The following is a 12,229-nucleotide window of genomic DNA, read 5'->3' as shown; positions in this document are numbered from 1 at the left end:
TTTGAAAAGACAATATAATTACTGTATTCAGCTTGAAAAAAAACAAAAAACGCATCCCATTGTTTGATCTGTGGCCTGCAGGTATTTGCAGATCCATTCATGTAGGTCTTTGTATACACAATACAATACGACTGACAACAAGCTGCTTTATTCCACACTTCTCATGGGATTACCCCTCCGTGTTAATGTACGGAACTTCACAAAGCGACATGAATGACATCAGGCTGCGTTACCGGAATTCATTATTCATCATGTTCACTGTCTGATGCTGCTGAACTGCGACAATGGGTTGTGTGATCATCTCCATTCAGGGACATTAGTGGAAAAATGCTTGTTGCATATTATTTCAGATACCAATCAATGCCACCAATGCTCAGCCTTTGGGCCAGCAGTTGGTAGCCTTCACAAGCAGGGCGGCGCACTTCACCGACGTCATGGATGTGATCTTTGTAACCCACCTGGTGGAGAGGCTGACGAGGCTGGTGGGGAAGCAGAGAGATGTAAGTGTGAACATAACATTACACAAGTTCACCTGCTAGTAATCAATGTGTGAAATCGAAACGCAACAAAACGAAAAGAGGTTACCTTTTCTGGATTTTCGTTCTGACCTGCTCTATATTGGAAAAACCGGAACAATCAATGCAATTGGTAGAATTAGCTCACGTTGTGCATGCAGAGGTATGGGTTGTTTTGGTTCTGCTAGTGGAGGTGGTGGTGGGAGGCTTTAACAGTGCAGGACAGAACCTTATGAATTATTTATATGATTTCAATAGACTGATGTCTATTAAAAACAAACAAAAAAAATCATACAATTTAGAGCCATATACTGTTTATTTGCTTAGAATGTATGTCCATATTTTTTTTATTATTCCTTCCAGACATTACAGAACATACACAAAATAAAAATTGTAAAAAATGTAATTCGTAATTATTCTAAAACTATATTTGAGAATGATGATGCGATTTTTTGTTTACTGGCATCTTGGTCTATTTTCTAGCCTCTTCATGAAAAGTGCCACGGCATCTGTGATGGTACTCATGGGTTAGAAATTCAGGTTTCACCAAAGTTTGAACACAAAAAGAAGGCAAGAGGAGTATAAAATGGAATGAGACGTCTCTACGTTAGATGTATTTTGTTACTATCCTGCAAATGAGCCAACACAATGCAACAGTTCAGTATCAGCCACACGCATAACAACCAAAGGTGGCAAAAGCATATGCAAAAGCACTTTTGCTCAAAAACAAACCAAAAAAAATAGTAATGGCTCTGACTGTCTTTAGAGTATGAAAATGGAAAATAGCCATTAAAAAGCCTTTTCAATTGGCTGAGTCCAACAGAGAAAGCATAAATTGGGACGCTCTGAATCTGCCTCCTCATCACTGTGACGTCGTTTACTTTCATTTCTGTCCAAACCAATTTTTCCATTCAGAGACATCCTTCACCACTTTTAAATTAAACTCCCCCTCCTTACCCATCTGTATTGTCCAGTCGTTTTTATCCTGTTTGTCCTTCAACATCTGACATGCACATTATAATTTGCTCTGTTTCTTCTTTATGTTAAATTCTCATCCATTTTGGTGGAAGTCAGGCATCGTTTTGAAAGGCACAAACTGTAAAATATGGGTATGTGTGGTGGAACATAAAGTGAACAATGACTAATCAATTACATTAAAGCCCCGTTTATGCAACATTTTCAAGTGAAAACAAAACCTTTTTGATGCACTTTGGGTTTCTGTTTACACAACAACAGTGCTCGGAGCCTCTGAAAATTTCACTTTTTGAAAATGCTCTGACTGTGTCTCCGTGGAAATGATGTAAAACACAACTTTACTGCAGCTGAGCATGCGCACCGCGGCTGTAGTAAACAGTTCATTTGCACATGTGCGAGCAGATGAAGATTAACAACAATGGCGGCCTCCAGAGTGTCAACAATCCCAGTCCATATTCTCCTGGGACTCTTTCGTGGTTTAATAGTTGACAGTCACCGTAATAACAATCCAACATTGGCCTTCTGTCCATAAGAATGCCTGTAGACTCGCTATTGCTAACCCTTATGGCGCATTGTTCTCATGTGCACATGTGTTTGGTTTCATTACAAAAACAAACAGCGCTAGCTCGTGGCCTGCCGTGCTAACTAAGGTTGTTTTCAGTATTTCTGTCATATCCATGTAAATGGACATCGTTTTGAAAACGTCATGTAAAATGCAAAACTTTTCTGAAACACAATCATAAAAACAATGCGTTTTTACTTGAATCATTGTCACGTAAATGGGGTCTGACAAAGCTTTACACAGCTCAACACATTTGATACTTTCTACCTCAAATACAACTTTAAATCCAGTTACTATTAACTTCTTTAATTTAAAACTAGATGAGTTTCTAAGTACTGAATAATTACAAATGTAATGGATGAATGGATGGATGTATGAATGGATGGATGGATGATATCTGTATTATTGGTGTGTTTCTGTGTCAGCGGTCTGTGGGTAAGTCTAATGAATATTTTACTATTTACCTTGAGCTGGGGTTACATGAGTTAGCAGGATATCAAATGATCGTGCACACGTATTGTTTTGATTTGAGTTGATCATCTGTTATTAAAGTATTCAACTACAAACACTCTCGCAGAACTTGGCATCTCATCTGTTCCGGAAAGAAACAGTTTAATGAATTTCTGACAACGAGAACAACAAAACAGCCCAGAGGAAGTATTAACATGCAGAACGAGTTTGTAAAGGTAATCTAGCTATTGTATATGGCTTGGAATTCATCACAGATGGTGTCAATACAGACTGATGTTCATGTTTCTCACAGTGGGACATCTTTCGTTAAAAAACCTCAAAAAAAGAAAGAAAGAAAACCTCAACTGGATCAATTGGATACTAGAAAGCTCAAACCAGTGTGCTCTCTTTGATGTGTTCTGGAGTCATGAGAAGAACTTTCATTCTTGGATTACTTCGCCAACATTTGGGAATTTAATCTCGGTGGACTTCAGAGTTAATTATATCTTCAGAAAGCATAATCCACAGCAAATCTAAAAATATGTGTGTCAGTCAGATTTGATGGAGCGCTTTCGGTTGGAAAGGCTCCTCGTTAAATATACTGAACAGAGTGAGGCCTTACTTCATCATTGACTTGCCATTTTGGCTCTGTTTGAGAGTTCTGGAAAATGCTAAATCAAAAGACATGACAACAGGCTGTCCCTCTGACTTCAATCGATTCCAGACAGCTTAGCTTTTCACCTCATATGATTTCCTCTTGCGAATGGCGGCGCAGTCACCCTAAATGGAAACTGTGGCTCTGAAGATGCATCTCTTTTTGGACAAGTCACATATATATATATATATATATATTTATTTATTTATTTATTTTTTACCTTGAGTGAACTCCAGTGGTGAGAGATGGCGAGGAAAGTGCCCCCCCCCCCCCCACCCCCAATTTTACGTCACGCTGAAGGTCAGGCTGTGCAAGGCGAAGGGTGTCGAGCTCAGTCAGTGAAAAGAATCAATATTAGCTCTCGCTTGTGCAATTACTCATCATGGGTCACTCGGGAGGAGATATTATTAGGCAATACTTAGAGTTTTATCATTCCTCAGACAATGCTGACGAGACCACCCTCATTCATCCATTAAAGAACAGTCAAATGAAGCAACAATGAAAAGTACAGTAAGTAAATAGCGAACTGCCATCCCAAGGAAGCGATTATACCCCATTGGAGCTGCTTATCTAAATTAAATCTTCCTATAATGAATGAAGCCACCATTGCCTCCCTCACAATTCTGACTGGAGATTATAAATGTGCCCGTTGTTGTGGATATGATAGATGTGCATGATGAGTCTGCCTCCCTGCACGCACATCTGCCTTGTACGTAACGCTTTTTTTGTGGTGATCGCATTTCCATTTGCCAACAACTTCTGCGTGTGCTTTCTCTTCAGCTGGGCGACTACATATCAGACATCGCCAGTAACATGATGCTGGTGGAGGAGCACATCTTGTGGATGGCCCAGAACGAGGCCAGGGCGTGCACTCGAATTGTGCAGTGCGTGGAGCGCATCGCTGACCTGGCGCTGACCGGCGAACACCAGGTCATTTCCAAGGTACTACTGAAGTGTGACGCCCACACACGAGGCCACACTCAATCAGGGCAAAAGGTTGATTATCTCGCTGAATGTCCCTGAGCTTTACCTTTTTTCTTGCAGCTTAGAATAATGAGAAGTTAATTTGGCTCATGCAGATAAGTAGAATAAAGCAAGAGGAGGATGAATGGCTTCCTTCTTTTTGTTTCTTCTTACTTTTGTCTATTTTTTTTCACTCCTTTCTGCTGCCACTGGGAATGAAAGCCTTGGCTAAATGACTGATGGACAAGTAGGCCAGAACTGATTTTACTCCTGATTTTTAAATACTCAATTTCAGCTGGCGTCTCTATTAAATGCAGAGGTACTTTTTGTACAATTACATTTTTTTTTTTTTTTAAGAAATACTCCAATATAGTAAAGAAAGAAAGAAAAAGGGCTTACATAGAAAGATACAGAAATCAAGCTCAATGCACGCACACATGCACGCACACTTTATGTCAATTCGACGTGTTTCTCAAACAAAATAAACTCATCTGTGTCTATACCCAGACTTCTGAATTATTATGCAAAATGCTTCCAAAAACACCAGAGGAGAAAGTCGGTGAGAGAGGTCTTTGAAGAATATTAAGAAGTGTGAAAAAACAACATGTAAAGGGTTTCAGGTTGAGCAAGAAAAATATAACACTCAGCCTGTAGTGGACACCAAACAGAGATCTGAGGTGGTCAAAGCCAGATTTGGCAAATGTCAAAGAAAACTACAATGAGACTCTTTCTAGAATGTACTACAGGGGAACTGCACCTCCATCAATGTTTGGCATCACTATGATGTTTCAGAGATTGGAGAGAAATTCCACGGCCATTTGGGAACCACGAAGCAAAACGCTGTAAAATATGGTGCATTTGCACTAAATATCTGGATGTTTGCTGAATTGAAGCAGCTCTTACCAGTGTTGGTGATGTTATTTTAGCTATTCCGAGTGACTCTCAACTATAAAACCAGCAAGTGACAGGAGAATATGCACCAGGAGTCATGACACTCTGGAAGCCGCCACTCTTGTTATTGTCCATCTACTCATGCATGTGCAGAAAAACTATTACCACAGTCAGAATGTGCATAAACAATAGCCACATTTTCTAAAAGTTGCATTTTCTCCAGTTTCAATAGAGTCGCTGCATTTTCAAAAAGTTAAATTTTTACAAGGAGCACCGTTGTCATGTAAATGGCCACCAAATTTGCAACAAATGTTTTTTTTGCACTTGAGAACGTTGTCATGTAAGCCTGGCCAAATTGATACATTTGTAACCTGGGTGACAAGGGATGAAAAACTCACTCATTGCACATTTTTTGTAAGAGGTCTAAACTTTCCCTCCTCTCATGCCCCCCCCCCCAGGTTTCTGCCAACATCGCTCTGGAGGCCTTTCTGATTCGGCCGTCAAACTTCCTGGGTTTGTCCTGCACAGCTCTCCAGCGCCCCTCGGCATCGTTCACCACTTCGCCCCTCACCGGCGGCCATTCTCACCTCGACAAGGAAGCCGCTGGGGAATCGTTGCTCAACTTCAAATGCCACACTGTCAACAACAGCGGCTGGCCGGCCAACCAGCTCAGCAAGGTGAGGTTGGAGTTGGTCAAGGCCGTGACACTTCCTAAAATATCCTGTTCCCTTTCTTTGCTCTACCTTGTTTGCAAAATCCTGAAAATCCAAGCTGAGGTCAGGAAACCACATTATTTGAGTGTTTCTTTTTGCCCACCCAGCAGGCCAGGCCATTCCCTTTTGTACCTTGTGACTGTTCAAAGGCACGAGTGAGAAAAGAGGGCAAGAAGAGAAGATGTTTTTTGCAGAGGAAAAAGAAAGAAATATAATATATGAGCACATGAGTACAGCTCTTACAGTAGCTTGTGGGCACAATAAAATGAATTCCCCAGCACCACACAGTTGAAGCTTGTGAGAAGGATTACTACCTGCCCTCAAGCCTGTTGTTGCCTATTTGTCCGGGCAAGATGACACCTTGTTTGGCTTTCTCGGCAAGCTATAGATCAGCGGGTGATAGCAGGGTTTGGTGTGGCGGGCAGGGCAAGCAAATAGGGTGGTAATTTGGGAGTCGGTGAGTGCCGACCACTCCCACTGTGATGGATAAGCTGGCCTTGTGTATCTGTCGCGTTAAATCAGCTTAAGCCCCCACAATGGCTCCAGTTGATGTTGTCCCAAATGACAAATAGATGTGAGGTACGCTGCACTTGGCGACAGCCAGCAAAACACTTTACTCCTCCGGCACCGAAGTGGCAGAGTATTTCGACATTTGAGCAGTTTACACCCTCGAGCTATTCATCAGCATGCAAACATGCTGTCTTTGCATGTTAGTCTGAGTGTGCAATGGGTATGCATTTGTCTTTCTGTCCACACGCTCATTTCTTTTCATTTCTTTCATCATCACCTTCTCTGGTTAGATGGAGTCAGGTCTCTCAGGTTTTGTTAGCAATTACAGCAATTAGGTTTAGCTCCGGGCTGTGTGTGGACTTGTTTGCATGTGTATTTATGTATAAATCATTGTGGAGAAGTAAAAATGGTTTTAAAAAGGTAAGGGTTTTGTTGTGAACACATTTGTTACTGGGCTTCTTTGGGATGGAAATGGTCACTGTTTCACTTGGGGGTGGGGGGGTGATTTAGATGAAAAATAATATCTTTTAAGTGGCATTTTATGAATAATGACATCGGTAATATCATCTGCATATAATCTGACTTTACGAATTGCTTCTGCTTTGCTGCACCCAATAAACCTTCCACCAAGACTGGGAAAACTTTACTGAAAGACAAGCGTCCTTGGGTCATGCGACTTTAATTAGACCTACAGATACTCACTTATATCCAAGGCTAGGCCATTATCTGTACATTACAGACTGGAGACTGTGCTGGAGATTATTACAGCACTGTATCACTCGATGGTTGGCATTTAGAAATCATAATAATTGCAGGCCAGCAGAACATTAGAACGCCACACTGTATCTCCATTAAGTTAATCTTGATTTAACAAGGCACAATGGCTAGGAGCACCACATACATGCAGTATCTGGTTTATAGCATGTGCTTGCACGTGAAAAGGCAGTTTTACACATTCAGCTTTTGGTGAGACTCAGAATGACTGAAAACGCCCAAATGTTTCAAACTAAAAAGTTGATATTTTAAAGTGATGGTAATGCAAAGGCTTTGAATAGATGTTTTTACCCGCTAGTGCTGCTGAGACTTTGGCTGATGTTATGCTGTTACTTTGCATTTTGGTCTTTTATTCCAGAGGCACAGCTTGTTATCGTTGGCAGTCTCACCTTTACTTTATGTATTTAGGTAATTTTCAGGGGAAAGGCTCTCTAAAGGTCAGTTATTGGTCATGGGATGAAGGAGTGCAGTACTGTTTCCACCTCATTGAATGTGCAGAATGAATAAAGCTCTTCCTCCCTGGGCGAGTAACACTCTCACACCTGCTGGATGCCAGGTTTTTCCACAGTTCCTGCTCCTCTGGAATGGGATGGGGTGGGTGAACAGCAGCATCCTGCTCCACGGCACTTTAATAGTAATTGTGAAGGGAAATGAAAGTGACTTCATCAGCCTATAAAATGATTCTGTTCAATCTGTCAGTGCCGTGTTACCCGGCTGCTGCAGCATGTTTATTGTTCTCCTTCCTCTCTGGGGTTTTTTGAATTAAAAAAAAAAATAAAAAATGTGAGGCATGTGGGAAAAACTTGATCGATTTACTGATCATCTGAAAAAGTCTCAGAGGTCTAATACTTAAGCATATGCTCACAAAACCAGCATCAGCTATACATACAGTAGCGGGCAATGCTGCAACGTTCAGCAAGCTTATGTCGGTTCAAGAATAGTTTAACTTGATATAATGTTTATAGGATTAAATCTTTGCCACACCACAGGAAAGTGTATCATTAGCAAATCATAGCAAAGTTGTTTTTTCAATTGAGCTGTATTTATTTAGCGCCAAATATAACATAACCATCTCAAGGCACTTTTACAAAAAAGAAATCTAGTAATAATTCCACTTGAGCATCTATAGGTAACCTGCAGAACTCGACTGTCTTTCTGCAGAACTATGGAGGATTAATTAGGTCCAAAGCAATGCAGGGAGAACAAAACAACAAAGGGTTGACTTTTTGCTCAGTAGGTAGTTCATTGACCTATGTGGTCAACAAATGTAGCTGTATATTATATGCTCTTTATATATGTCATTGCCATAAGAAACTGTAGCAGCTCATCAAATGGTTTCACGTGTATGAAAACAAACAGCTTTCTTCCCGATGCTGAATCCTTTAATGCATGCTGTTTCATTAGGGCATTTTATTGAACTCATGCAGTATGTGAGTAGTCATGTTTTTTATGTCATTGATTTTTCTTTTGGGGGATTTTTTTTATACATGGCACAAATATCGTTTTTGGTTGCTGACACAATTTGAACAACATTAAGTTGTGTGACCTTTTTTTTTCTGGACTGCACATAACATTTGCATTTTGCAATGCGTTTAAACTGGACCTAAATCTGCAATGTAATAATTATTTTCAGATCTATTGCGTTAGCTGGATTAAATATGAACATGACTGATTATTTCTATTCCTATAGACAGGTGCCACATTTGTGAGAACTTTCTTGGTGAACTTTGCGTAAAACAGATACATTAGGTGTGGCAGCAGCTATAAACACACACCCAGAAATACACACTTCCATATTACTAATCAGTCGGGCTGTCTAACGCCGCTCAGCTGAGCGGCACGCTGTGAGGGCTGCTAATGACGTGCAGCTCCACAGCTTGTTATTGAGTAAAGGAGACAACAAACTCAAGCACATGCTGGGGAAAAAAAAACCAAATAACTAACAAAGAAGAACCTCCCATTGGATCCACAGTCATCATGGTTTTTGCTAATTCGCCCAATCTAGTTTAAAGTACTAATTATTTTGGTAATTGTGTGAGTTTAAACTTAATATGTCTCATTTTGAACATTGAGTTGTCTATTATTATCCTGTTTGCACTCGTGGGAATTGTTTGGCATCTATTTTGTGTGAAAACGTCCTCACAGAGATGTGTTGTGGGTATTCTACACATCTATGTTGTAGCACGTTGTAGCACATCTCAGAGTAAAATCCTCCTGGATCATTGAAGGATTTAAACTAATGAGCGACATCAGGTTAACTCTGTTGGTCCACATGTCCCCGCTGATCAAATGGCTGGTGTTGTATGAACTATCTTTCACCTCCTCTTAATATTTTGGCAGATCGTGATTTACAGTCTGTCTTACTTTTATCATTCTATATACTATTAAAGAATCTCCAAAATTGTGGACATCGCTCATGCTCTCTTGCGTACCTGCAGCCGATGCATGATATGATGGTGTACTCGCCAGGTTGTGCCGGGGAGCGTTCATGAGTATTTGTGCAGTATCGGACCCAATCCCAGATACTGGTATCGCTATCAGTGCATCCCTAGCGTATGATATTATAATACTTCCAAATCGTGTGATCCCTGTACATCTTAAATCATAGCTGTGGTCCTGTACTGACAAGTGGTGGGAAAAGGAATGGTGAGATCAACTCGGGGCAATAATGTGGTTGCAATACTGGCATGTAGTGGTAAAGGCAGATCCACTCCTTAATTCAAAAATCTCCTTTTATTAGTTGGTCTACATCCCTGTCATCACCTATGGCTCTGGACTTTGCAGTCGTGACTAAAAGCCTGAGAACAGAAAAACACATGGAGTTGAACAAAGCTTTATCCACAGGATCGTGGGCCTTTATCTGATGTGGTTAACTCCCTTTGTGCAATCCAATGAGTCTGTTGAGGAAACGGAGTTTCCTCATGTAGCTAAGATGAATGAAACTGAGCTGAGCAATAGCATGTCAGCATTGCTCTGGTGTCTCATTGCCAGAGAGTTTGGCTCTCTCGCTCGCTCTCCCTCTCGCTCTCAATGTGCTCTTGAAATTTGCATACATCAGCTGCTCTTTAAGTCTCTGCAACCCATGTTAATCCAGAACACCCCGTCTCTGTAGAGGTTTACACTGACTTCCGTGTGTGCTTCTGCAAAGGCATAAATCCAGTGTGTGCCCTTCTCAACCAAACAATAAAACAGTCATGGCTTCAATAACCATGTGAATTGAATTAGGCCCGTGCCAAAATTCATGTGAGCAGCTGTTTATGAATTCAGTCATAAATATGGTGTGTAAAAGAGTGTAAAAAAAAAAAAATGTTTGTTTGACATGTTGGATTCCACTGAGCGAGGGATGTTGTTATAGTAGCTGTCTGTCAAAGGCTACAATATTCAGTTGTACATCTTTAATTAGCTGTATTAAATAGGCTTCTTCATAGGTTAAGTGTCTGAAATAAATGTCTTCACTGACCTGGGGGGGGGGGCTTTTTAACTGTGCTCTGCTGCCAGTTTCTTCCGAACAAGAACAGTGACACACAACTTTTTAAGTGGGGGCTTTAAAAGTGATTCATAGACCGGCTCCTAAAAACCTGCGCCTCCCCATAAACGGGCCGTTCGCTCCATCTTCATGTAACTGACTGACTGGCTGAGCGATCTGCTCTCTGTTTCACTCTGGCAGAGGATCAGCGCCATTTAGAGCTATTGTGAGTCCAACTGGACAACGACCCAGAGCATATGGCCCTGCTGTGCCAACTCCTCGCCAACAAGTTGCATAATAAAACATAGGCTCACAGTATACACAACTTACATAATGCAAATATGCATCTCATGGTTGATTTTGGTTGTATTTACAGAGGACAATGAAGGACAACATCATTTAGATATGTGGTGTTGATGTGCATAAGTTGTTGGTCAGTTGTACATTTTTAGATCTATGTTCAAGCAATGGTCTTTTTTGATTTTTTCAATAATTTTACAATCATTTCTTCCACAAAAAAATGAATGTATGTGATAGTCTTCTCTCAAAAAAGTAGGTGTGTCTTCTGTTGTCAGGTTGGCAGAGGACTGTAAATGACTTAAGGATTTTCTGCTGTTTCTTACAGTTGTATGTAGTGTAATCTGGCGGCATAATCTAGGATTTTTTTGACCATTCCACAACATTCAACTACTTTTTGGAGCAATTTCTCGAGAGATCTTTCATTAATATTAGATGATCTTCTTCAAAAAGGCCATTCCTTGTTGTTTAGTTTCAATTTGCTGGAACACAAGGCTTCAGATTATCTTCAGGCTTTCTCTGACATGATTTCCTCTTCTTATCGCATCGATTGAGATTTGGTTCGACAGGCTCTAAAGCAGGGGTGTCAAACATGAGGCCAGTGTGTCAAAACCGATCCAGGACAAGCTCCAATCTGACCTACCAAACCACCGAGCAAATTGCAAACATTTGAAAGAAAACATTGGGTTTATTTGAGCTTTTTTGTTTTGTTTTGTTTTTTAACAAATTTGGAAGATTTAACTGAGACCCTGAAATCACTGTGAGCAAACTGAACTCAAAGTTAGGGTGAGTTTGTAAAAACACACATAATGCAACAGCTATAGGAGACATTTCACTGCATTTTGTTTTAATACAATTGGCTTCATCTTTTGTTTGTAGTCATTTTTGTTAGTAATCATGTGGTTTTGTGACAATATTGTCAGTTTCATTATTTATATTGCACCACAACAAAGAAAACCTTTTAAAGTTTAAATCTAGAGTTTTTTTCTGTGATTTTGTGTCCTGGCATCTTTTATCAAAGAAAATAATATTGACTATAGTACATAATGTATCTAGTCAATATCACATTTAGAGAGGGACATTTTTTCTGATAATCTGAAGATCTGATAGGTTGTATTTATTCAATATGAATGATGTGTTTCTCAGTCACAATTCCTCCCTATATTTTGTAAGGAGGATCAAGTCCTCACTTTTGACAAATTTAATTTGTATAATAAATTCTGATATATTGATATTGTGTAAGTCATTTTATCATCCTTCACTGAGTAATGAGGTGAGACTGGCTGTAAAAAAAGGAAAGGTCACAACCCTTCTGAGACATTCCAAGTATTTCATATAACTCGCGAGACCTCTTGAGCAGCTTCAACGTTCTTTGAAAGCTGCTCAGATTTACTGAAGCGCAGTGGTGCTCCCTCTTTAGTCGGCCAAATTTAGTCAGATTTATGTCACAAAAGAAGG

General features: G+C 40.2%; 1 protein-coding gene across 1 annotated transcript in view; it reads left to right on the top strand.

Annotated features, from left to right (window-relative positions):
* The window catches only part of adgra1b (adhesion G protein-coupled receptor A1b), a gene marked incomplete at its 3' end in the record, with an annotated part of 214,341 nt that overhangs the window by 78,806 nt on the left and 123,306 nt on the right, over positions 1–12,229 (top strand). Inside the window, exons 10-12 of the mRNA XM_080508039.1 lie at positions 351–500; positions 3,938–4,099; positions 5,470–5,688. Coding sequence (XP_080364165.1) covers positions 351–500; positions 3,938–4,099; positions 5,470–5,688 — 531 coding nt within the window. The remainder of the gene's footprint in view (positions 1–350; positions 501–3,937; positions 4,100–5,469; positions 5,689–12,229) is intronic.

Source organism: Blennius ocellaris (genome assembly GCF_963422515.1).
Source record: "Blennius ocellaris genome assembly, chromosome: 13".
NCBI lineage: Eukaryota > Metazoa > Chordata > Actinopteri > Blenniiformes > Blenniidae > Blennius > Blennius ocellaris.
The sequence above is the reverse complement of the archived record's forward strand: the minus strand, read 5'-3'. Positions and strand labels throughout refer to the sequence as shown.